Source organism: Falco rusticolus, chromosome 1 (genome assembly GCF_015220075.1).
Source record: "Falco rusticolus isolate bFalRus1 chromosome 1, bFalRus1.pri, whole genome shotgun sequence".
Lineage (NCBI taxonomy): Eukaryota > Metazoa > Chordata > Aves > Falconiformes > Falconidae > Falco > Falco rusticolus.
In genome coordinates, this window is record NC_051187.1 from 39,244,258 (window position 1) to 39,270,943 (window position 26,686).

Genomic DNA, 26,686 nt, shown 5'->3' on the forward strand with positions numbered 1-26,686 from the left:
AGCTCTTCCCCGCCGCTCTGCTATCTCGGGGGGTGTGTGCTCGGGCACCGGGTGGCCGGAGCAGGGCCGTCACACACCGGTGGGACAAGCGTCAGAACTGCAGCCCCTCCAGCAGGTAACTCCCTCTGCCTGGCCGTGCGGTGTAGGACTTGCACAGGAGAAGGGTTTTTTTTAGAAACAAACTTGTCACATATTAGATTAATTCTGTGACAATCATTTAGGAAAGAACCTGGGAAAATACTTTCTAAAGCATCCTGGTTGTTGTTTTTCATGTTTGTACAGAACAAAAACTTGCTCGGATGTCTAACAGGGAAGGTCAGATAGTTCCCACTAGTGACAGGAAGGCAGCAGCCTCCCAGCGTGCCGCAGGTGGCCGCGGCGGGGCAGGTAGGGGAGTGGGTTTCATTTGCTCTCCAGCTCAAACTAAAACCAAAAGCATCTTGAACCATTACAGTAGAAAAAGGCCTGAGTTTATTTTTCACTTAAAAGAATGTTGATCATACTGAAACTGTTAATATTAAAAAAAATGGTTAACCAAAAATGATTATGATAAATAGATCACTTTTGTGCAGAAAATGAGCATAAACAATCTCAAATATTTTGCTCCCATTTGAAAGTTGTGAGTGACAGAGCTGCAGTGAAATTTATCAGTATTATTACGGCTTGTTGAAGTTCGAATGCTTTAATGACAGGAGTAAAAATGGCCAAACACAAGGATCTTCTCCACTTGAAAACTCGCTTGCAGTTGGTACGCAGCCATCCCACGCATTCCTGCTGAGAGGCGGTGGGCAGAGCAGGAACAGTTGCTGGTGAGCTCTCACATGCAGCAGTTACTGAAATAGCAGCTGGGTCAACAGTTGCTGTTCTTGCAAAGTCATCCAAAAAAAAAAAAAATAGAAAAGCCTCTCTGAAGGGGCTGTAGCTGATGTTACTTTCCTATGGTGGCTTAAATGCCAATGGGCAACATAAATAGGAAAAGCCGTAATTACTGCTGGCTGAGGCTGCGCGTGGATTATGGCTGCAGACACCACTGTGCTAAACCTGTGATCCAGCTGCTCTGAGCAGAGCCCCGCTCCGAAGGTGGCATTCCCCTGCGCTCCCCTCACGGCACTGCGCAGGTATGTGTGGAGGGGAAGGGACCATGACTGCTTTAAAGAAAACCATACGCTGGAGGTTGCCAGGCCTCCCGTGGGCAACCTACACCCAGCAGCTGCTCCGAAGCAGCACTTGCTCCCCAGCATGTTTCTTTTTTTGCAGGTAAGTCCAAAAAGCCAAACGATTGGAACCACCAGGGTGCTAGTGTGCTGCTGGGTCTCATAGCAAAGCACATCTGTGTGCTGCTCGCCGTTGCGTTGGCAGGAGCTGAGCCCTGGGAGGCGGGCTCTGCCTTGGCCGCTGTGCTGCACTGGAACAGTGTGCGAGTGGGTGACGCAGGAAGAGGTTTGTCATGGTCAGAGGAGATGGTGAGGCCTAAAAGCTGCCAGTTGTGGCTCTGGGGTACAGCCTGTAGCTGCTCGCAGGGTGTTCCTCTTCCCAGCTCCCATCAGTTGTACCAGGAGGTGTTCCAGGTATTACACTGATAACGGTGGTCTGGCTGCTCAGGACGTTAGCAACTGCCTGTCTTCAGAGCGTAAATAAATGTATGTATGTGTATTTGTCTACTTAAAGATCTTTGAATGAACAGAGCTGAATGTTCCTGGTTTTGTAATGGCTCTGCAGCTCTGGCTTAATTAACGTCTGGAGTTCATGGAGGCGCTCCCAGGACTGTGAGAAATCATCGGGTCCTTCCCCGCAGCCGCCGACAGGTGGGACACTGGGGTACCCGGGATGCACCATCAGTTCAATCGTTACAGTCCTGCTCTGTGGTGTCGGGTGTGCGGGCCAGGGAGCCTTGGATGTGAACTCCACGATGGCTGTGTCGATGGCGCTCCAGATGTTACTGACAGACATGTTCTTGCCCATGGTGCTTAAACCAATGTAAATGTCTGGCCACCTGTAGCCAGAGGAGGGAACGCTGGTATTAATGCTAACGAGGTGGTTAGGAAAGAGTGTGTTACGGCCAGTGGATCAAGAATCAAAATTTACCTAAAACTTAAGATAGAAAGAGGGGAGGTGGGGAGAGACTTTAAAACTTTTAATAATAAACAAAAGTAAAACCAGAACTATAAGCCAGTAATGCTTTTTTTTTCCTTACTGAAACCAGGATACTATTTAAAGGAGCAGTTCTTCAGTCTGACAGAAAGTCCTAGCAAAGCCCCAGTACCAGTACTGCTATTATTACTGTATTTACATGTACTGTGTCACTGCACAAGGGTTCTTTGGTGTCCGTGAGCTCACAGGTGCATTTTGATGGCACAAAATGGGAGAGCTGAGCTAAACTGAGAAAGGCCACACTGTCAAAATAACTTACTAGGTCAATCAAAAGCTGAACAACAACCACCTCTAGGTAGTAACCTTTGGCTAAGTGAAAACAGGAAAAGTGACTGAAATAAAATGGAAACCATACTAACAAAGCATTCTGCTAGAATGTATCAAAGAGCCATAACAAAAGACAAAACACTGGATGAAATCTTACTACTAAAGACCATACAGCTAAGAGGACACCAGCTAGAGGCTGTTTCTTAATGTAACTTTAACACATTTCTTTGTTCAAGTCCAGCTACAAAGTTCTGTTCTTCTACCATGGCACTCAGGAGCCCAGGAGGGCGGTGCAAGAGTATATGTGAGGGCAGAATGAAAACATTTTTGGACGAAACCAAGGCTGGAGCCTTTACCTGCATCAAGGAAGAGCTCAGCTGAACACTCAGCTCTTCTTGAGAAGTTTGCCTGACTTAGGAGAAGAAAAAGTAACTTTTTTTAACTGTAAACTGGCTAAACTTGCTAATGCCTCATCACTATGTAGTCAGCACAGTTGTGTGCTTTCCAGCATCACAAACTGAACTCCAGGGACTCCAGGTGGTACCTCTTTGCACGGATGGTGAAACTGAGTTGCAGAGTTGGGTTCCTGATGATTTCAGCTGACCACACTCTTCATTTTCCTGGGTTTCCTCATGTTACATGTTCCTTTTGTAAGTTTGTCCCTCCTTGCCTTCCCTGAGGCCAGGAGATGAGCTGGAGCACAGAGTGTGTCCAAGCCGGGTGGCCATGGCTGTGGGCCAGGTGGGTATAAATGCACAGGTCCTGGAGGCAGCCCCACGAGTTCCTCCCTGCGCCCCTGGAGAGGTGGATCGCCAAAGCAGCAGCTTCTCAGAGGTAGACTGACACCAGCCCTGCCCCTTCAGTAGCACGGGGAGCCCTGGAGCATGCAGGGTTTCCACTAAACTCCCCTGCACTGTCCCTGTTGTAAAACTGCCTTAGAAGGAGGGTTACACTCTCCTGATGAACTGCTGTGTGAGTTGCTGTGCCCTTCTCTCCCTCAGAAACGGGCTGTTTCAGTGCAGTCCATGTGCTCTGGCTGGAAAGAGCAGGGTGGAATGCCAGCATGCTGCTAGAGTTCAGAATAATGGATATACAAAAAACAAACTTCCAGTAGACTGAGAAAGTAATGAAATCTGCCTCAAAGGACAAGTAACTGCAGGGGTCTCAAATGAAATGTCTTTCATCCATAAAACACTGTCCGGGCTTTTAAGAAAAGGGTACAGGGCTGAGGTTTTTGGGTTTGGCCTCTGAGATGCAGGACACTGACACGACTGCATGCTTAGAGCTGTGGCACTGCAAGCTTTTGAGCATCTTGCCTCCCCTTAACAACACACACTTGTTTCTAATGGAGTCTCTTCCCTGCTACTTAAAACCCTTTCTCCACTGTTGCAGGGAGATGAAAAGTTATTTCTTGAAAACTTTCCCTCGATCATACTTTTTAAATTCCAGTGTTGATACAGCACTTCAGCCTCCTACCGTTCCCGATGCCAGGCTAATGCAGCATCACTAGAAAGGCTGAGAAACACACCCTGAGAAGAACATTTCTGTTCAGGTGAGAAGTGAGTCATCTCTGTTCAAACAAAACTTCTTATTAAACCCTAGTGCCCCCAGCACTTTTGTAGTCCTGAGCCTTTTTGTAAGCCCGGAAAGAGAAAGGTGGGTGTTCCATTCTGAAAAGATGCTATTGGGAACTGATAAGATCTTAAAGCTTTACTACAGAAAGGATGAGTAATGCCTGTCTTACCTTATTCCATGCCTTGTAAACACATCCACTGTGTTAAAAGAATCTTCTTCTACTCCCAGATAAAAGTCCATCAGGGATGGTGGAATCCAGTCACAGTTTTGAAGGCCTGGCTCTATCGGGACACGTGTGTACTTAATCCCATATTCCTCTAACACCTCTGCAAATACATGCCTGACCTCTGTAAGTAAAAACAGACGCTATAGTCAGGAATCAAAACAGCTCATTGTGTCCCCTGCAAGCTGTTAGCACAGAGATGTCTCCTTTCTATGTTTAAGAAAATATAATCCCATTTGCCTTATCTTCTGCTGAAATGGTTTTCCATCATCTGGATGGGAGTCCCCTTCTATACTGGAAACATGACTCCCTCAACAGCTGCTATGGGTGCCTTATCTTTACTTCAGCACTGAGCATTTAGCCCAGCAACCCCTTCTACGTTAGCGACTCTGGTCCTAGAGTGCACCAGAGGTGACTGCGCTGTCAGGAGCAAGTTCTTCATCAAGCCCCTGCACAGCCAGATTTGTGGTGAGGGTAAATTGCCAAGAGTGATGTCATTCAGAGGCAGCTGAGTGCAGGAGTGGGGAAGTGTGGGGTGTTCTGCTCACTCCGTCTTCCACCTCTGTACCACAAGCACCTTATTTACAAAATGGAGACAGAAAAGACTTGGTCATCTCTGTAAACCATGCTGAGACCTGCAGGCAGGTTGATGTGGAAACACAACTGACAGGATGGAGTTCTTGTAGCACCTGGAAGAGCTACCAACTTCAAAAACTCAAGCATTCCAGTTTAAACTGGCCAGTCTGCTGCTAGCTCTGGTCTGCCTCCTTCCCTGTGGCCAGGAGCATGGAATTAGGTTACCGAGGTGAATGATCACCTCATTTCCTTGGAGGAAAAGGTATAACCTGGGCCATTTGTGCCATTAATCCCCTTGCACTGCTACAGGAAGACCCAGGTCACCAAGCAGCCCATTCAGGCCTGGGGGATACAGTCCTAACTGGGCCAGGTGAAAATGGTAATTGTAGAGCAAGTGTCTCATGGTGAGGTTTATTGCCCAAACAGGGAGCCATGCCATGGGGAGTCCCCTCTGAGTTGAGACTCTGACTCTCTCATCTGCTGTCACCGGGAAGAAGAGGACTCCTTTCTTACCTGGGAGGACATGGATATGCTGGTGCCCATCCATGTGAGGAGGTAGGTGACCTGTCAGTTCATGGAACAGCTCCACCTGGGCCTTTAGCTCCTGCTTCACCTGCACAGCAGAGAAGGGTCAGAGCAAGATCTGTCAGCAGGCTGAGATCAGGAGAGCACAAGGAGCTGCTGGAGACTGTGCTGACTGGTACTCAGTACATGGCCCTGGGAGCCACAGAGTGCTATGATGTATGAATGGACATGCAATGCTGCTGGGTTGCCCAGAACCTCCCCTAGGTGCGGGTCTCTCTATGGTACTGGTTATGTAGATGGTGCTGATACTGGGATTTTCTAAAACACATAGAGTATTTAGCCCATTTCCCTTTAAAATGAATGGGGAAATGGGTGCTTATATCCCATAGGCAGTTTTGATCACCTGAACACATTCATTCTTGCTCATGGGGCAAAACCAGCCATCTCCCTGACAAAAGAACAAAAGCCTCTCACCAGGTGATGAAAAGCCTGTAAGTATCTGTTCCAATGCCTCTTCTGCCCCCTCAGATAAATAGTCAACAGGACATTAGTGTATGCTGGCACTGAAGCAGGGAAGAATGAGTTCTCAAAGGCTGCAGAGTCTTGGCAGAATTAGGCTCAGGACCCCAAAAGCCAGCTCCAGCTGCCCAGGCAACACAGTCAAAATTCATCTGTAAGCTTACTCACAGGTGGGACCTGGGAAAGCTCTTCAGCTGTTACGTACTGGGATAAGTGCAGGCTGATCTGTATCAGGAAAGCAAGTTGCGTGGTGGTATGTGGCTTTCTCCTACCTCTGACATGTTCAGGAGACCTTTTGATAGAGCTGTTCTGAATCCCATTTTCCCATGGAAGAATCCGTCTTGGTTGAGCAGAGAAGAGTTTTTCTTGAGTACCTCACAGACAGGAGAGCCCTCAGAGAGGTTGGCATGTAGGCCTATTGGGATGTTGTGTCTGTAACAGGAATGAAATATCTGTTAAGCTTTGCACCTCTACCTTCCTTCCTGTGGCCAAAGCAGGAGCTTCAGTCAAAGATCTAGACTGATCTGAAAAGTGGTGCTGTACTCAATGGAGTACATCTTTGTATATCTGCCCTTCTAGAAAGGAAAGCAGAATGACATTAACCAGAGTAGGACACTTCCAGGTAACAACCCTGTGCAGTCTTCTAAGGGCCAGTGTGAGATTCCCCCAACTCTGTTCCTACCCTGACCTGTGGAGAGAGCAGCCACAAGGTATTTCAAGCTAAATGCTCTTAACTGCATTAAAATGCTGTAACTGCATGGTACCGGTAACTGCCCTGCAGTCACTAGAGACTAAAAGAAAAATCTAGACCTTGCAACCCTTTTCTAAAGCACTTCATTAGCCCTTGCTAGGTATTCCTTTGAGTTGTTAACCCTGTTAAAGATGTTGCATTTGAGTTTTATTTGACGACTTCTAAAGTTGCCCTTAAATAGAATCCAGTCATATATAAACAGTGCCCAAGACAACTGTTATGGCAACAGCATAGGCTACAAGTGTAAATACTGTCTGAGTTTAAGAGTTTCCTGGTCCAAGAGGCTGCCGCTGAAATTGCTTACAGCAGCCAGATTTCTGTCTACTGGTGCGGATGATCACTCAATGAGTGACAAGGCTAAGCTGTACAAAGTAGCATCTCTCTGGCACAGAGGAAGGATTACTGCAGGGGGGTCTGCAGTGTAAGTGTGAAGCCTTGCTAAGGAATCACAAGGGTACAATTTATTAACTAGTTATGCTCTGCAATATTACAAAAAAACAAACAAAAAAAAAAAAAACCAAAAAAAAACAAACCTATGGAACTAGTGTGTGTGCAGAGCTCCTCTCAGCCACAGGGCCAGGGCTTTGCAGAGTGCTGGTGTTTCTTTCTTGGTCTGTGCTGTGGATTCCCCCTACAATAAAACTGCTCAGATTTGTGCCAAGTTTCATTAGCACTTCTAGAAATCCTCAGAATCAGTAGCCAAAATGATGCTTTTAAACTTTTTCCAAGACAACCCGTAGCCTCTGGCTGACCCACTAAGAAAATGACAGAACTGTAGTGTTCCTTCTGTGCTGCCCGGTCTGAGTCATGGTGCAGAGCTGATTTTAAGGCAACAAGTCTGTGATGCTTTAAATCCTTCCTGGAACTTCTGCATGAAGCTGCTAAAACTGGGCATGGTCTGTCCCTGTTACAGTCCTTGTGCCACAAGGAGGAAAACAAAAGCAATCTCCATGTAGGCAAAGTGTGCAAAAAACAGATCTTTCCCTTCTGTCTGCTGCCCTGAAGCTGACGAGTGAAGCACCAAGTTACTGGAGACAGAAGGATTGTGAATGAATTGGACCGAGTCAGAGTCATTTAGCTCCTTCAGGCCCTAAGGCTTTGGGCCTTGCAGGGCTGAAAGTCTTTTTTCCTGGCTCCTCCATGTCTTGTGCTCCAGGTGGATAGCGTAGTCATTGCTAGATACTGCTGCTTCTCAGAGACATAAATGTTATAAGTCAAGTTGTACGGACAGCTCTATGAAACAAAATGAGTCCGTGTCCTTCCAGTCCATTGTGCGATTAGGGAGCTTGAATGTTCGCTTAATGGAGCAAAACAGCCTGTGGAGACAAAGGTCCTCTCTGGCTTTTCTGATTTGTGACTTGTCTGCAGTAGGGCCTGATTATATAATTGATGATAAATGTTCTTCTGGTTTTCCTACATGTGGCCTGAGCACATGACATGTGCACACTAACTCCTTGCTCGTACGAGAGCTGGAAGATGCTGTCATTGGGAGTGGGGGCCCTTAAGCAGGCAGCTAATGGCAGGGCAGGAGGCAGCTACAGTGCAGATGGGGTGCTGTGGTAGGAAAGCTTTCCCCCCCTGCCCTGTGACCTGTGCATACCCTGCATGAGCCTGTAGGTAGAGGGAGAGCCTGTGGTTCTGCTTTGGTTTTTTAGAAGTCCTCCCCAGTTTTTTTATCATGTCTCTGGGGAGCTCTGACTGCGTCAGCTGATAGTATTATTTGTACCACAGCCACTGCTGTCTGCAAGAAAAAGCATTCATGTGTTACCATGAATCAGCAGATGGAAGACTTTTTTTGTTGAGCACTCTCCTTCTCATGTGTTGTGGGAGGGCAAGAAATGAACAGCTGAGCCTCTCAGCGTTGTCTCCCAGGAGCATCGAATGAACTACCTCCAATTGTGCAATGCCTCAAGTGCTGCAAGGGAAGCTATTTCCAGGAAAAGGCAAGCCCCTCCAACAGGTGTGGGACACCAAGGAGCCAAGCACTGTGCTGTGTAACATTAGAGCTGCTCCTCAGCCTGAGCTGAAACCAGCCCCAGAGCTGGGGAATGTGCAGAATGTGGAAGTGCAGAGAGAGCTGGCCTTGTTCTCACTGTAAGGGGAGACTCTCACTGTAACGTTAGAGCATGTTTTGGAGCTTTGGCTAACACCAGCTGAATATCTTAATAGTTTTCTCTTAGCTGGTTTGACAGACTGTCCATGCTGAAGCATCTAAAGAGGAACTGTTAGTGTTTAATGGCTCTGGGATACAGGGACTGAAACCAAAATCAAAACACAGCATGTGAGAAACTTGTTTGGGAACACTTAACTGTGGGAGATGCACAGAAGAAGGCATGCTGGGAAAGCTGTAAGGATTTGGGAATGAGGACAATGCAGGGGGCACAGCAGGGTTCTGCTGCTAGCTAGCATTTGCCTGTACCTAAATACCGTGTGTTTCCTCTGGATGTGATGAGCCAGATGATGCTCCTATTTGGCACCAAATGTCTTGCTGCCCCATGTTTATTCCTAACAGTCCTGATACTGCATGAGTACTGAAGTCCTAAGTGCATCCTGAGATGAAAACAAGACCAAAACTTAAAGCCTTATAGCAATTACCTGGGCTGTACATTAGGAGACCTGTGCATTAGGAGACAGGGTTCCAATCATGCTCTGTCCTAACCAGAGGCCTAGGCTTTAAGACTGAACCAACAGGCTTTTTTCCCCACTGATTACTATACACACTGGACTAACTCTTGCTCCCAAATGCCTCTCACCACTGAAATGTAGCTACTGCAACTGAAGAGCAATGCCAAGGCATGCTGTATTGTAAAACAGGAAGGGAGGAAAGTCAAATGGTTTAACCTGGCTGGCAACCAAGCACCATGCAGCCACTCACTCTCCTTACAGTGAGATGGGGGAATCATAAATGTGCAAAAACTCATGGGTCAATGGGAATATCCTGGAATGGCCCATTTTTCAGAGAACAGTTGATTGTTTCTGCTACACAAACACACTTTTCAAGGACTGTAAAGTATCTGCTGTTTTATTGGCTGCAATACTGAAGCAGAGACCAGCAGCTCAAGCCGCTTATAGCATGTGATGCCACACTGGGCACAGAGCTCAGCTGTTGTGGGTTTGGCCTCATACCCACTCTGCTTAAGTCCTTTATAGATGGGACAGGGTGAGCCCTGCTGGTCATTGCTAGTCAAGTCTAACCACTAATTGCTCCACCCAAGATTCAAAATAAAAGGATTGGCATTGAACTTCACCAACAGTTTAGTTTCTGCAATAAAAGCACTACAGTAATAGCTACTATTGCCAAAACAAAACTATGCTGAGGAATCCGCTTGCTGTCTCTAAGCCCTTTTTGGTGTTGTTTTGAGGAGCAATGACCCTTCTACAATCTGTTTTCTGAGGCCCATGTCTTAGGTATTGGCAAGTCTGTCCCACTGCCCTGGGGAATGCACAGGTGTGAGGCAGGATTTAATCCCAGGGTTCAGTTCACTCCTGATAAAGCCAAAGGACAGTGTCTACAAGTGTGTGCTCCTGCAGCATAAGCAGCATTAGACTGGGCTGTCTGTGAGCTTGTTGAGAAGAGGTTCAGGCCAGTAGCTTCTGTAGCCGCTAAGATTAGTCCGTTAGTGAGCTGTTCCCACTGAGACAAAGTTGGTTGTTAAAGCCAGCCCTGCTCTATGGTTCTCTGCTCAGCATCCCCTGGGGGAGGGGGGATATGGAGACACTCTTACAACAAATGCTACAAGGGGCAACAAGGAATTCAGTCTGGAAAGATTTCTGAGTCAGCAAGCCCTCAGTTATCAAATAGAGGGGAAATACAATCAGCTAAACTGCTTCCTTTTCAAGTAGTTGCTTGTTTTGCCACACGAGTGCTCTGAACAAATGTCTCTACTGAGGCAATGGGCTTTTGTGCAGTCCCTATTCATTCATATCCTTAGCAGTAAAGGGTCCCTGGAGACTGTTACTATACTGAATCACTCTGTAAAGCGCCCACCAACTTTGCACATTTCTGAGTTTAGTGGATGAGTAACAGTGCCCTGGGTCCTTGCCCGGCCACGGCACAGACTCTTGTGCAGTCCCTGTGTTCCTGGGAGCAGTTGCAGTGGCTGTGGGAATTACGTGATTTGCCAAGCACAGTCCCAGCTGTCTTGCTGTGCCATAAACATGGCACTTAGCCGTTTCCTTAGTGGCATCACTATTTAGATCCCACCTTCAACACCCTGTTTGTATCCTTCGCTGGGAAATTACTGGTTCATCAGGTTTCATCCCAAGTGTGACATGATTAAGAGCCTCATATAAATATCTGTATCTAGCCATCCTGCTTCAGTAAACATCCAAGCACCTGAAGCAAGACAAAGCAAAGTTGTGTTTTATGCACCTTTTAGTTTCTCCATTTGGCATTTGCATACTTTGAGGCCCCCCGCCCCAAATTTCACCCTTCAGCAAATTGTAAGATCTAACCATCTTGCATCAAATAGCACCTTGTCTTGCTCCATTACTGCTAAGGACTTATTTCTGCTGGAAGAAACACTCCAAAGCCTCTGCAGTTTTAAGAACTGGTACTGTAACATAGCTTAGGGACTTGACTTTCTTTTTGATTACATCTTTGTATCAACTGAAGCTCCTGTGCCCTTACATCAGCAGAAAGTGCTGTTGCCAGTAAAGTTAATATGATCTGGGATTCTAGTTTAAGGCTTCAGATTGGACTCCACCCCTAATCCAAACACAGTTAAACAGTGGAACTGTCTGCTATGTGATTAACAGTCAGATAAAAGGGTGATGAGAAAGCCTGAGAATCTTCTAGATTACTCAGATGTTGACTGGGAGGGTCAGAATTAAGTCACAATTTGCACACACATTTTGCAATTAGTGTTGATGGGAAAGGAAGTGAAAACATAGACAGCAATTAAATGTGGTTTTGTTAGATTCTTCTGCTAAATGTACCCAGCTGTTGTGGGGGCTTCAGCTTTTGTGTAGCTGATGTTCAGTATTTAAACTGCAAAAAAATAGGAAGACTGAGGTTGTGTTCTAAAATATGTCACTCTTCATCAAGTATTTGGATATAATCATCTGGAAAAGGGTCCTAATACTCAGTCGCAACTGAGCTGGTTGCTAAAAAGGAGGGAAAATATGGCAGCAAACAATCTTAGGTGTCTCTACTATTTCCACATTTCTAAGGGAAAATTAAGGAACCTATTCATTTCAGGTAACAAAATAACCCTTCCAATCTCTGGGAAGGGCTCTGGAGTAACCAGGAAGAGTGGCTGACTTCAAGGTGGGGCTTGATAAATAGAAAATCAAGATCGTATTATATGGATAACCAGGAAGTCGCAGTCTGACTATGCCCCATAAAGAGAAAAGTTTTGAGTTACAAAAAAAAAAAATAAAAAATATCCTTACAATGGAAGTCTGTTCTCCCGCCTGCTGTTCTGGTTATGGACTGCTCTGGCAGTTGCTATCAATAAGTTTGTCATTTGGTGATGAATCAGGCCTCTGCTGAAACTATTTAAATTTTTTTTGCCTGAAGGGTCCTAATACTCAATTGCAACTGCGTGGGTCCCTTCTTTTAGCCCAGTTGTGACAGTGAATGAGTAAAGTCCAAGATCCAGAACCTAGATGTTGGGGAAGGTTTATTATTCACTGCTTGGGGTTCTGCTGGTTTGCAATTAGGTTGTGTTAGAGCTGGTACAAAGATCTGCTGACTGCCATCACATTTCTGCCAAAGATTCTAATCAAAACACAGGGCAGCAGATGGTGTACTCGTAAGCCTACAGAATTGTGAAAATGAAGGGAAGAATAACATTCTAGAGGAACTGTGTTCCTTTCTGAAGGATGCTGAGTCGTAATATCGCAGGGCAGCATGCGGTGCTTAAGAAGGACTATCCTGCAAGAAAAGTTGTCTTGTTACTAATTAGCTTTGCCTGTGTCCAATTAACTGAAAACCAGGTGAGGAGAGAGAGCTCAAGTGACCAGCAACCAGGTCACAGACAGTTAATCAAGAACCACCCAGATAATCTCCACAAGCCACAGAAACTGTGCAGTACTCTGACAATCCTGGCACCACGTGTGCAAAAGGCCAATCCCAAACACTGGAATGCACCACAGGAAAGAACAAGCTACTTGCTTCAAGCCTCTTCTCTCAGCTGTTGTTAGATCCAGTCTTCCTGCTTACACCACTGGTCAAGGCTGAAATGTCTGCTGTGGAGTTAAGCATATACACGTGTGTATACCTATATCGTACTTGCTTAGTTGGGTGTCTGGGGGGGGGGTGGGGGTGGGGAGAGACAACCATGGGGAGAAAAAAACAGGGAAGACTTTCATTCCATGAAAAGCAAAATGTTGCAAAGCCTCAATATTCAGTGGGATGGGAGACAACACTGAGCAGGGGGAACAGGGAATAACAGTGGGCAAGGTAGTCAAGCAACAGTGATACTTTCCCATTTTTGCATCACAAGATGAGGAGGTTTCAATGACATTTCTAGTAAGTCTGACCTATTTAGACCCCTGTGTCTAAAAAGAGTTTTCATGAACCTTTGCAATAAAGGTACAAATATCTTAGGGGTGGCAGAAGTTTGTTTACAGCTACAGGTGCCAATTAAGTGCATGTGCACTAGCAACAGCTAAAGTGGGGCTTGCATTAGAATATGACCAACCCTTTTCCCCAAACCTGCAAATGCCTGCCACGTGTGTGGGTAGGGCTGAACACAGCTGCAGAGAGTTACACAAATGAGGAACTGCACAACCTGGGCTGTTCATCTTCAGTGCTAACAGATGTTCCCAAAGTCACCCTGCTTATATTCTTAGAAATAGATTTTAATTCATTTCATTCACATTTACAATTCCAAACTGACCCCCAAAAGAATGAAATCATAGCAGCAGGTTGCAGCTTCTGCTGTTGCCTGCCCTCCAAGCTGGCTTTTCACACCTATATCAGTTGTCACTACAAATGTCACGACCTGGATTTAAAGATGCTTTTTAAACCTCTGATTACATGGCCTACTTTCTGGCTATGGAAATGAGGCCAGGTGGATTCTATATTTAAAAGCCTGCTAAAGACCACAGCTAAAATAGCTGACAACATCACCAGAGTATTGGAGCTTAAAGGGTTTCATGGTGCCTTTGTGTCCGAGAGAAGTGCTGGCTTTATCTCTGTGTTTTACATTTCATTTGTTTCATTTATTAACAGGATTTTAGGTATCTCAACAATGTTGTGTCTTTCTGTCTCTCCCCTGACAAGCCCAGAGGCAGTTCCTCTCTCAGTGTTTGTGTGTGATGTCTAACCTTTCTAACAGAAGACAAATTTGCCACTAATGCTGCACCCTGGCTTTCCTGTGCCACCCAACACCAAAGAAGCTACAAGCAACTTCCAAGTACCCCTAAAATCATGGCCAAATTGGGGAGAGATGCTCAAGGAGAACAAGGACAGCATGAATTTTGAAAGTGACCCCTGCAACAACTGTATTTGAAGTATAAGGTCTCCGTTCTCATGGTACCAGTACAGCTCCTTTCCTTTTCTGTTTTCCTAAATTGTTTTTCAACCCTGCTCTCTCTTTCAGGACATACTCCAGCCCACACTGGAGCTGAAGCATTAGCTGGGTTTTACCTTCTAAACACAAGTAATGCTTCCTATTACAGGATTTGCTGGGCTAGTCCATGAGATGGATTTGATTTGCTACAGAGCCAACTGCACCAGCAACATCTGAAAAGTTTGTCAAGGAGTAAAGGTGGTACATACAAGATATTGTGCCTCTCTTTATGTATGCATTTTTTACAAATGGATTTATCAAGCCTATAATTAACAGAAATACTGAGATGTTTTTTTAAAAGGTTTCTGGGGTGGAAAAATAAAGTCTTCCACTGCCCAAATTTATAACTAAGCTCCTGCAGAATCACACCTTTCCCTGATTCTGCGGTGAACCCTGCTGACCCTGCAGTCAGCCTGCCTGAAATTCATCAGATTAAATGAGATTTAAAGATTTGTGCCTTCAGTAGTTTTAGGGGGTAGCAGCTTGGACTGGGTATATAGTGTGAACTCTCATGCTGCTGCTGCATCTTCTGGGTGGGAAAAGAAAAGCCAACAAACCCAAACTCTACTAGTCAAATTGTGTAAGTGGCTTTCTGTCCTGAAGAAAAAGAGGTGCAGTGCAGTGGCTAATACCAGAGAAAGAGTCATTATGTTGGCAGGTTGGCAGGTCACTGGTTTTCCTATGAAGAGTCTTAGCAAATATGCCTGGAATCCAGTTTTCTTATACCAGCCTGAACTATGATACAGTGTTTATACTGGGGCTACAAAATACTAGATTTTGCAGGCTTGGTTTTCCGTGGCTAGCCTGTGGAGGCTGACCATGAAGGAGCTAAATAAAGTAGCTTACCTCCTTGCCAGCTTGGCTGCATCTGCTGCAGCACTTCCGTTGACTAGAAGGGACACATTAGATACTGCACCAGCCAGGAAACAGTCCACGATGCCTTGGTTTCTCCGAGGACAATAGCCAAAGTCATCTCCAGTTACTATTAACTTCACCTGAAGCATCCTTAGAGGTCATCCCTAGTAAAAAGTAAAAGAGGGAAAATCGGGACAATCAGCAGCCTGCCGATCTCAAGCAAACAGGAAAAGACAGGCCCAACGGGGGCGAACCCAAGCGTGACTCAGCCCCTGACTAACTCCTCCTGCTCCACCTCAGCCCGCCGCTCTCTCACAGCTTGCGGAGCAGCCGGATTTGCGTGCGGCCGCCTGGCACACGCCGTACCTGCCCGCTCCTGCCGGGCGAGCGCCAGATCCTTCCCCCTCTGCGGGAGCCGGGGCCTGCCGGCACCCTGCGCGCTGCTGGTGCGTGAGGGGGCGCGGCAGGTCAGGGGCCGCTGGCTGCGTTCACCCACCGAGGGTGCGCCCGGGGTTCAAATTCCTCCCCGCCGAGCTGGCGCTGGCGCCAAGCACCTGGAGCAGCCGCGCTGCCCCCAGCCCCGGTCTGCTGCCGGCGGCTGGAGGGGGCGCGGGCCGTGCCCCAGCCGTGCCCTCGGGGAGAACCGGGAAGGAGCGGCCGCCGGCGGCGCGGCTCGGGCCCGGCCCTCCCGCCGCGCCGGGGGCAGAGGGGGCCCCGCCCGGGCCGGTGCGTACCTCCGCTCCTGCCCGCTCCCGTGCCCCGGGCGGCCGCCGCCAGGTGTGGGCGGCTGCGGCCGCCGCCGTTCGCGCCGCGGTGCCTGTCGCCGTTGCCCCGGGGGGGATGCTGGCCCCGGCGGCGGAGCTCTGCCCGCGCCGCCCCGCCGCGCATCCCCCCCCCCAGCGGCACTGCCGAGCGGCCCCAGCCGGGAGCTCACCCGCGGCGAGCGGCGGCCCCGCCGCAGCGCCCAGCGCCTCCGCAGTGCTGCGAGCACCGGGGTGGCCGCTCCGCCCCGCCGGCGGCCCCTGGCGGCCGCGGCCCGCAGCGCCGCACGGCACGGCACGGCACGGCTCGCGGCGGGGCTGCTGGGGCGCAGGCCGGGGCAGGGTGCGGGGCAGGTGCGGCCCTTTGCCCCGGACGCCCGAGATGAGGCTTGCACCTGTAGCTGCAGGTGGGACATGAGCTCGGTCATGCGCTCCGGTTGCCTCAGTGCACAGTCAGTCATCCCAACAAGGCCGTGGGTATACAACCCCTCAACTAGTGATCTCCGTAGCAGCCACTTGTTTGTTTTTCCCCCACCTCGGTTTGCCAGCAGCGTGAATTTAGAGTTCAGTAAACCCTGGTCAGAAAGCCCCCACAGCTCTTGACACTGGGTTGGGGAAGGGCAGGGAGAACAGACAGATCTCCAGGTAGGGCAGCTTCCAGCATGCTGTCAGTCAGTGCTGGATGTAAGCCAGTTCCCCATCAGGCTGCATATAAAACCCCGTTTGACCTGGCAGTGAACTGCTGCTTTTTCTTACTGCAGAAAAGCTATTCTTGATCTACCAGAATTAAAGTGAAAGCACAGAGTAGCTGAGAAATGTTGAGCAGGTGATTTTTTTTTTAAATTATATTATATATATATTATTATTGGCCTGTGTTTTTCACCTGTGGAAGGAGAAGATGAAGTTCTCTCAAAGTAGAACATGCTCCTTCTTGGTCTGCAATGCTGTTCCAAAATATACACCCTCTCCTGCTATTGCAGGAGAAACAAGCAGCCAATATTCAGGGCAGGGAGAAAGTGATAGTTCAGAAAGTGCAAGGGTAACATGTCCATGGATTCAGCGTAGCTGTCTTGGTGGCTGCTGTTGACCTGTCCCAGGAAGCAGGGATCACACTGGGACTGGGACCCTTGCATGGACGATGGTAATTTCCATCTCTGAACCTGTGCCAACATGGAGGTAAGAGGGCTGAGGAAGAGAAGAAACAGCTGCCAGGCCAAGCATGGACTTCTTGGAAGAGCAGCTGGCGTGGAACAGGTTGAAAAAGGCTTCAGTGGTTGTTTCTGTGGAAACAGACTGACCATCCTGCTGCTTAATTCATGGCTAAGGCAAAGTAACTTGAAAAGGCATTTGGGCTAAAAGCTCTCTTTCATGTCAGCTGCAACCCTGTTCTCAGTTCTGGGTGGTCATTGCATAAAGAAACCTCCAGGTGTTCCCTCTTTCTGCAGAATTCAATTCCTGAAAGACAGCCAGCATAGCCAAGCCCCAAAGTTAAAGTGATGATGTGCAGGCACACCCAGAGACTGACCGTCCTTCTCAGCAAAGGAAGAACCATCAGTTTGTGGAGATAAAGAAGCACAGTTCAGCGGAGGGAATTCCCCTGCTTTCACACCCAGAGCTGAGGTATGAAACATCTGTATGTGGGGCATACAGTGTAGCCAGTGGTTCTGATATGGAGAAATAATGTGAAATGGGGATAATGGACATGGATTGTGATTGTATGTGTCTGCTTAAGGAATGTGGGTATGGTGACTAGTCATGGGTGCAGTGACAACTACAGTTTTGAGGAGATGCCTGCCCCTCTTCCTCTAACAAAGGGGAGACGGGGAGACGCCTGCCCCTCTTCCTCTAACAAAGGGGCTATTTAAAAGAGAATGAGAAAAGATGAGAGACATTCAAATGCTATCTAGAGGGAGGGAGTGCTAAGTCTCCTTGCTGGAAAAGATTGCGTGGTCACAAGGACATGAATCACCTGAAGAAGATCGGATGGTCACAAGAACATGAATCACCTACAAACCTGCAAGACCACCACATTCCAGGAAACGGACTGATAAGCTAATTAACATACGAAGCAGGGTTTAGGTAACGAATATGTATAGGCGTTAATTGAATATTCATTTGTTCATTGTATAAATGTGAGATGGTTCGTCACTTCGGGTATGCACGCTTGTGGAGGAGCGATCCCCCGTGCATCTGCGCGCAATAAACATACCTACTTTATAACTTTCGAGTTATAGAGTCTAATTCCGCACGTCAGTTCTCCATGCCTGTTTCTCCATGAGGAACTTGGATTCAGTGAATCGGGGCAGGTTGCAGCACTGTTGATCTTTAGGCTCTCATTGATTGCAGTCCACACAGCGAAGTGCCACAGAACTTTGGGAGGAGAATGACTGCCTCCACCTCCAATTGTTCTGCCGCAGAAAAAAATGTTTCCATTAGCCTGAGGGCACTTTTGGAGGCAGCTAAGATTTGGATGGTTGTTTCTAAGAGTATTTTGATACTTTGAAGGAGGAAGATAGAAGTAGAATGGGTGGTAGCAATGCTATTCATGGAAGAATTCGGAAGAATAGGGCTGTGCTCTCCCTATAGGCCTTGAAATGGGTAGCGTGAAAACTTCTGCTGGATCTAAAGTGGACATCAGCTGTCCCTCACTTTCTAGAGCTTACTCTTCCCACACATGTAAATGAACACTGACTACAGAAAATCATGATGAGAGCTGGAGACAGCCTTCTGCCCCCTTAGTGACTCCTTTCTCATGAAAAAATCATATGGAATGAAGTTCCAAACAAATCACATTAAAATGTTGTAAGGAACTAGCTCTATCTTCATTCTAGCAATTCCTGTGAGCACTTCCATAATTTAATCGTTGTATGCCTGTGTTACAGAAAAGGTTTTGATGCCCTGTAAGGGTTTCCAGTGCCCTTGGCATCTCCAAGCAGGTATTGGTGCAACTGCTAGTTGCTTTCCCTTTGGGAGATGAACCTTACAGCCTGCCCACATATGCCCAAGGCTTCACTTACTGCTGAGGGCTGTTACTTTAACAGATGGAGTCAGCAAACCCTGAAGTAATGTCATGAATCAAAAACAAGTACTTCCTGCCTTTACCAATAAAAACTCTGGGGTTTTCTGCCTCTTCTAGTACTGTCAATGCTGTTTGCCTCCGCACAGGTGAGCGGCACTACATAAGAATCTTAGACTAAGCTTAGCTTCTCAGCCTTCTTAACCTTAGTATGCATTTAATACTATTAGCAGTAACATCCTTCTTAAATATTGAATGCAGTTCCTGGAGGCTTTTCTTTCCCAATTTCATTCCTGTTTATCCAGCCTTCCTTCCCATGACTGGAAGCAAAAACTCCCCAGCAAGCAATCTTGCCACTGTGCCACATCACCCTTGGATCCCAGCACAACGTTTACTCCGCAGCCTGCATACCCCAGCTGGCTGCCAAAACAGCGCTTGCAGCCAACCCCCACATAATCCGGAGGAAAGTCTCTTACAGATTCAGCCTGGAGCTGAAAGGCAAGGCAGGCTTCCTCTGGCTAGTCTCTCCTCTTCAGTGAAGACAAGAATGAGAATATTGGCCAGTGTTTCTGGTGGAGTGGCATAAGCCAGGACATGTACTAAGCACAGGCTGCATCTCCCAGCTTAACTGAAACAAAACACAGCCCTACCTTATCTTAGTTGCAGAAGCCAGCAGCAGCTCTCTCCATCCTCAAGTGCTTCACTGGTGTGGGGCTTGAATTTCTTTCCCTGAACTTTGAGTTATTCAGTAGCTGATTTAGAGGTTTCCTGTATTTCACAAAAGCATTTCCTAACAATTAATGCTTCCAACAAGCCATCTGTTGACATGTTGACATAAAAAATGTTTTTTCTTGTTCCCTTGGCTGCAGTGAGTTAGTTCATTTGGGATTACAATGGTAGCACAGTAGGACTTGGTTTGTCTTTTCCTTGCCTGAAATTTTGTTGAAAGTATGAATTGTAAAAGGCGTTTGAATGAGACAAAGGAAAATCCATTTTTTAAATGGCAGGATGTTAGCATTTTCTCCTCTTCCCCAGTCTCAAAGATTTACAAAATCTTAGAATTTCAGTGGCTTCTGTAGAAATGCTTAAATTAAAGCCTTTCCATCCCTCTACTGAGGTCGGTTTTCAGAGGAAACAAGACATTTGTGTCCACACTGTCAGCACCCGTCCCAGTTCCCTCTTAGTAGCAGTGGGATGCCTTGGCCAATTCCAGCCTCCTTTGCAGCAGAGATGGAGGTCCTGCAACAAGCCGATGCAGCATGCGGCTCTGAGGCTGCAGTCCACAAAATGATCTATAGCCCAGGTACAAAACTGGCTGGTCAGTCAGCTGGGGCAGGAGACGGAGGGCACTGAAGCCGGGTGTAGTGCAGAAAGGATAAGCAAATAAGCAGCCTTTTGCAGAGGCTGAGGTAGGTGGCATGCAAGAGCGCCGTAGGGGGCACCTGTTCCTGAGCTGCGATATTCGGCGGCAGAGCTGAGCCGACCTAAACAGCAGGGAAGAAATATAACGGCGAGGAGAGCTGGGCTGCCAGCGGCCGGCTTCCTGGGATTCTGAGGCACGATCAGCCCCGGGGAACACAAGGGGCCGCTTCCCTCGGCCTTCAGAACGGCTGCGGGGAGCTCGGCGGGCTGCGGGCCGCTGCCCGTAGGTGCGGGGCCCCCGGCGCCCCCCGCCCGCACTACAGCTCCCGGCGTGCCGCGCGCGGCCGCGGGGCTCTGTGGGTAGGGGCCGCCGGGCACCGGGCGCCATTTTGTGGCGAGGGGAGGTGTGCGGGGCTGGAATAGCTGGCAGCGAGGGCGCAGGGGAGTAGCGTGTGCCCGTTCCCCTGCCCGCCCAGCTGCTGGGCAGCCCTGAGGGGGTCCTCCCTGGAGGGCTGGGCCTGAGCTGGCCGTGGGGTTTGCAGCTGCCTCTGGCCTTCCCCATGGCACCCGGCTTAGAAGGCGGGTGGAGGGAGCAGTTCCTGGGCAGCTCTGGGGTGTGCACAAGTACAGGGCGTGCCAGATGGCTTGGCTGCCCTCGCCCCCCCTGGGGGGGGGGGTGTAGCAGGTGGGTGCTGCCCAGGGGTGACCCTCGGCACAAGCGCTGTCACCTCATAAAAGCAGCAAAGAGCGTGGCTCCAAACTGATGCAAAACCAATCACATAATACCGGATAAACACACCAAAATCCTGTGGTTAGTCCTCCTACTTGTGGCTTGCAATACACAGCATAAAACGGCTTCCTCCATCTTGCACAAAAAGAGTTGAAATCCCCCAAACTCAGGTACAGCTAACTAAGAGTCAAAAGGCTCCTCTGCACACCACGTGAGGCCATCTAGGTGGTATACTTGTCACCTTCCCTTTCCCTTTTTTTCTGAAATAATGAATTCACACCTGTGCAAAGTAATGTCAATACCTGACAAGGTGTTTGGTGCTAGCAAGGTGGCTGAAAGTGAAAGGCAAACTTTGCCATTATGACCTTGTTATTAACTTGACATTTGTATTAAATTTTGGCATACTGTGAAGTAGCAAACTCAAATGCTCCCCGACACAGCTAGCAGGCTTCCGGTCTTCAGTGAGCCTATGCATTGCTCGTTGATCATGAATTTTAATCGTTCACCTTCCCCTTCTTCACAAGATTATTTTCTCTGTGCTGTGTTTCCTTCAGAGTGTCTCATGGATAAAAATAAATATTTGAATATGAACTAAGCTACAGCATCTGTGATTTCTGACTGGGTTTCAGATGATGTAAAGCCTGCCCATTCCTATTCAAGGTGCCTCTTTGCCTGATACTGAGGTCTATTAAATATACAAAGATGCCTGGTCATGAAAGAGTTGGGGCAGGGAATCCTTTTACTAGACAATTAAATGATGGGTCCAAAATAGGTGCTGTTTAACTGTGAGCATTAATCGCTTAACCTAGACTGACTCCTTTAACTGCCTGATTGCATCAAACCTCAGGACTTCGGTTTGCCCTTTCTAGATGTTACTATACTATCCAGAGCTCATTTTTTGGTATTTATGATAAAGGTACCTAGAGGAAGTTATCTCTAGGCAAAATAACACATTTATTGAAGTCAGAAAGGGGCAGATTTTATAAAAGATGCATAGACGTTCAATGGAATTTTCTGAATTACATGAATATTTACCTACTATTGAAACAAATAGGTGTTTTGAAGTTTTTCAAATCCCGTTAAGCACAAAATTATTTTAAAGGTTGCCTGAGATGATGTGACATACATTGCATTTTTACATTCTTAAACTGAAATAGAAAGTTAGTCATCAAAACTGCAATTCCAATCTATGTCTACAAATTCAAAGTAACTTCCTCAGTTTCAATTTACACTGCCTAAGCGAGAGCAGAGTTAAGCCTGAATCTGATGTTGACAAATGTTGATCAGGAGCCATTAAAATGAATTAAAGATACCAGGGGCAGGTACTCATGTTAAGAAAAAGAAAAAAGCTATATTTTACATATGAAGTATTAATGCATAACATTTTAAATCATTGTGTTTGTTGGGTTTTGGGTTTGGTTTTTTTTGACATCTGGAAATAGTTTGCACTTTCTCTACTTCTAAGCACTCTGCTGGGATGGAGCGGGGAAGCAAAAAAAGTGAACTTGGGAGGATACAGGCTTTTCAGAAGTCACAAGGAGATTGTTGAGTCTCCTGCTGAAAATGCAGTCTGACACACTTTTATCTAACTGTGAAAAAATACTTGCAGATTAGCTTGGATTTATGTTTGTTCCTGTTAAAAAAGTACACCTTGAGATTATGTTTGGCTTTAAAAAACTGAAGGGCAATGGCATAAGGCTATCAGCACAGATTAATAAGGCTGAAGCAAGGTAATCTGAAGAGTTCTTATAAATCTCAAAAGCTTACATCAAAAATGGGGGACAAAATTATTTTTCCTAAACAAAAAATGAGTATCAGCAAAGTAGAATTAACCAAGAAACCCATTAGCCAAAGTATCACTCCTTTGCCAGAGATGACAAACTGCCTCCAAAATGTCTTGAAAGTCTACCACGAGCAGTAGAAGACTCACTAAAGCAGGCTACTGCTTTAACAAGAAACAGCAACCTCTAAAAAAATCTAGTAGTACAAATGATAGCAAGGGAGAACTACCTATTTTATCAGACGTGGAAGAAGAGATGGCTGTAGAACCATGAGTATTACTTGTCACCTCAAAAGAGTTCCTTCTACAAAAGAGCTAGCATTACAAATGAGAACATCAGAAACTCCTCAGCAATGTTACTATGCATGTAAATTAATCTGGCAGATCACTTACAGCAATTGTTGTCATCTCCCAGCATCACTGAAAGCACCTGGAAAATCTCAGCTGATTTAATGGAAATGTATGATAATTCCTTTGGAGCTCTGAGGGGAGATCCCATCTTCTTGAAGGACTAGCATCAGTCAGTAGAGTAGTTGAGAGGTGCTGACATTGTTACCAGACACAGATTGCCAGGACTCTGCTGAACTCTCAAAGAAGTCCTCTCTTCCTCAAAGACTAGAAACAGAAGACAGCAATAAAAAAATCAATTCTTCTCCCCCAGATGAAAAAAATTTCAATTTAAATACGTGTATGTTAATAGGGTTTTTTTTGTCAAATCTCTGCTGCTTATTTACTTCCTCTGCTTATTTCTACATTGTATCTACCAAATGCAAAAATCTGACTAGCTGATTTTGTGTCTCTCTAGTCCTCAAGGAACTTGAGATGAATGATAAGAAACCATGTCATTCTATAAACTTTTGGGAAGCAATCTTTTTTTGTCATTTCAATTTCTCCCTGGGTGACAGCATTTTATTGTTATTACTACTGGTTTCTATTTGTATTATGCCTAGGTGTCACAGAAGAGCTCTGTTGTAAGGCATGCCAATGGATACAAATGTTTGATCTGAAGTGAGGTTTATAACCATCTGTTCATCAGCATAGGGTGAAAGGAGGAGACAGAAAAAAACACAGAACGTTTACAGGCCTGATTCTCTACTGTTACCCCCTTGATTTTAGTATGGTTCATTGTTATTGATATAAGAGAAAGGACCAGGTGCAGACAAAAGTCAGTGGAAGTCATGTGGACTTATTTTTGTATCAGGTACTACAATCTTCACAACTGTGCCCTGTCTATTTTGCCTAAGATTAGTGACAGTCTGAGGAAGAACCATGGGGATGTTAGCAGTGTTCTCTGTAAATCAAGGGCTATCCGTACCCAAAGATGCACCAGTGCTTTTTTGGGGTTTAGATCAAGCCCAGGAGTTGCTTGCTATGCCACCTTAGTTGTCAGTCACTGCTTTTGTCATGCAAAGCAAAACAGAAAGCTTAAAGCATGTATAAAAAGAAGGAAAATCCTGTTCTGTAATATGTTGCCTTGGGCCAGCATACATCCTCTGAAACTTTCTTGTGCCACAGATTTCTCATTCGTGTACGCTAAAAGCATTTGGCACTGCCAAATTTGCTAAAACCTGTTTTTCAGGGAGGGCCAAGTTATACCTACAGGTGCACCTGCATGGAAATGGTAGGCGTTTCCAGAATCCTTGAAAATCAAGTGTGCAGAAGGACTGCAGGGTTAAATGATTGAAGGCAGAAGGCATTCTAATTATGTTTTACATTCTCCCCTTTTACAGCACTGTTGAATTATAATTATTGTTCATGTGCATAAACAGGAATTATAATGAGATTCCTATCACAAAAGCTGATGTTTCCATCACCGATGTCCACCGCCACATAATTTCTGAGGCAATTTTACCTGTAGCTTATAGCAGTCTACTAGAAACAATAGTGGGCCCTGTAGCAATGAGGTGGCTGTTAATTGCCATGGGTGTTTGGCATTGATGGGGTTCTTTGTTGGCAACCGTTCTAACCCAATTATGTTTCTAAAGTAGCACTGAAAAGCATTGTAGGGAGCACCATGTAAATAGCACTAAATGCACTGAGACCGTGCGACCTCCCAGAAAGACAGACAGGTGCCAGCTAAAGCCCCATATGATTGATTTTCCACGGCTAAAATGGCAACCACAGACATCTGGGTTTGCACCATTTATAGCAACAGCAGCAAATGAGAGCTGTTGTTTTATAACAGCAAGGCTTCTTAGAACACCATAGGAATATGGCATTTGACTATCAATGGATCATCTTTTGTTTTTCTGTGAACAAACATTTATATTTCTGGCACTAGGAAATGAGTTTTTAGTCCTTAGAAAACACACTGAGTCTGTGTGTGCATGTGTGCGCATATGTGCCTGAGTTTAGTACTTAAGCTTGTTTTAATACAGGCCTGACATTTAAGTCTGAGATTTTTCTTACATGTAGGTATAGCTACGTAAAATGGGCCAAAGCCAGCATAAAGAAAACTAACCATTCAAACAAGTGGTATCACATAGGTAGGAAAAAGTTTCACAACTCCCAGACTGGTGGTAGAGGTAGTCAGCTGAGCATCTTACAATGTTTCTGATATACAGGGACACTGAAGTGCTTTCTAAATCATCCTATAACAGAAAGTGCAGTGCTGCAGTTCTTTGCTATTGCACACGCAAAATACTATTGTTACAAAGTAAGACTTACACACCAAAGCAGGGGCCCTTCTACTTGTTTCCTTGCTGCTAAGATGGTCAAAAGCTTTTGCTCTATTAAATTACTTTGTATTCCTTGGAGTGTTACCCCAGACATGCACCAGACTGTCTGCGATGTGACATACAGGTCAATCCAATGAGAAGTTTCAGAGTCAAAAGCTAACGGACTGTGTAGGAGGAGTTTCTGTGTCCTTTGTCCATGGCTGCTTCCTATTGATAAATGACAAGTTTGGTGGTTTGGGTGTTGTTGGGTTTTTTGGGGGGCCTTCAGTCTGAAAAAACGTCCAGTGAAGGACAGTATACATGTTAATTTTTGCAACTATCTTTAACACAGCATAGAGCTTAATAACCTCTTTTTGTTAAAACTTCACAAAAGAGACTGAATCACAGAAGGTGAATTTCCAGATCCAAAAGCAAAGGTGTAATCACTACAGCTTAATGAAACAGCAATTATTGTTAGTTGTTCTTTGTATAGTATTTATGCCCTATCATCAGGAGCTCTATTATGAAATGACTGGAGCAGTAGTATATTATGCAAGAGAGTTCAGTACCATGAGTTTCCTTTGTTTTTCAACATTGTTACATTTGTCTGTAAATCCCCCAAAATGGGTACATATTTACCCAACTGTAAGAGCCAGAACTGCAGGGAGGAGCAGACCTAAACGTGCCACCTGCCTACTCTGAGCTCAAAGTGGCCTGAACACAACAGCACAGGTTGATTGACCTATTTGTGCCAATTCTGACTGCTCGAGGCTGTACCTAGACCATTGCTCATACCCGGACTAGTGATCTTAAAGCTGATTTATGTCTGGCAATGCTCTCACTGTGAAGAGATTTGTTCTTCCCTGACTCTGATGGTAACTGATTGACTAGTCCTACTTGCAGCATGTTTTCTCCCAAGGCCCCTAACAGCCAGTCAGGGACCCAGCTTGCTTATAGCCCAGACTACCTTAGATGATGAGAGGGCTGCTGTAACAAACCTGGCCTGCTCTTATCTCCTCCGACATAAACCAGTTCTCGGGAAAAGCCAGCTCCCAGCGACAGTAGCCCATGGAGTCCTGTCAGCACTGTCCCGCGGCGCTGAGGGCTGCGGCCTGCTGGAGTTGCCCGGCACCCGGGGTGACAATGCTCTGAACTCGGGAGCGAAGGCACCTGGAGGTGGGGGCGCTGCGAACCCCGACGGGCGCTGGCCCGGCCCACGGGACCGTCCCTGGGGCCGCGAATCCCTCGCAGCCCGGAGAGCCGCCTGAGGCGGCGCTAAGGTAAAAGCGCTGAGGTAAAAGCTCCGCGATCCTCCTTCGCGTGCTCCCTGGGAGGTGCCACGCCGCTCGCTCTGATTGGCCATCGTCTTCCCTTGGCCCAATGAGCTCCTCCTGCTGCAGGGCTCCAGGTGGGGAGGT

The 26,686-nt window shown here is 46.7% G+C and overlaps 1 protein-coding gene across 5 annotated transcripts; it reads right to left on the reverse strand.

The window, feature by feature from the left end:
- Positions 1–448: 448 nt before the first annotated feature.
- On the reverse strand, positions 449–26,604 carry YDJC (YdjC chitooligosaccharide deacetylase homolog). 5 transcript variants are annotated; one of them, XM_037375334.1, is made up of 8 exons: positions 26,267–26,601; positions 23,005–23,226; positions 19,390–20,223; positions 14,954–15,126; positions 6,109–6,268; positions 5,306–5,405; positions 4,163–4,340; positions 449–1,993 (listed from the first exon to the last, which is right to left on the reverse strand). In XM_037375334.1, the coding sequence occupies exons 4-8, from the start codon at positions 15,109–15,111 to the stop codon at positions 1,663–1,665; spliced, it is 927 nt and encodes a 308-aa protein (XP_037231231.1). In that variant the 5' UTR covers positions 15,112–15,126; positions 19,390–20,223; positions 23,005–23,226; positions 26,267–26,601; the 3' UTR covers positions 449–1,662. The 5 variants fall into 5 exon arrangements, with proteins under 5 accessions (XP_037231231.1, XP_037231223.1, XP_037231242.1 ...); XM_037375326.1 differs by lacking the exon at positions 19,390–20,223 and having other exon boundaries at positions 26,267–26,600; XM_037375345.1 differs by lacking the exons at positions 19,390–20,223; positions 23,005–23,226; positions 26,267–26,601 and adding exons at positions 15,697–15,721; positions 15,758–15,953.
- Between the last annotated feature and the right edge of the window lie 82 nt (positions 26,605–26,686).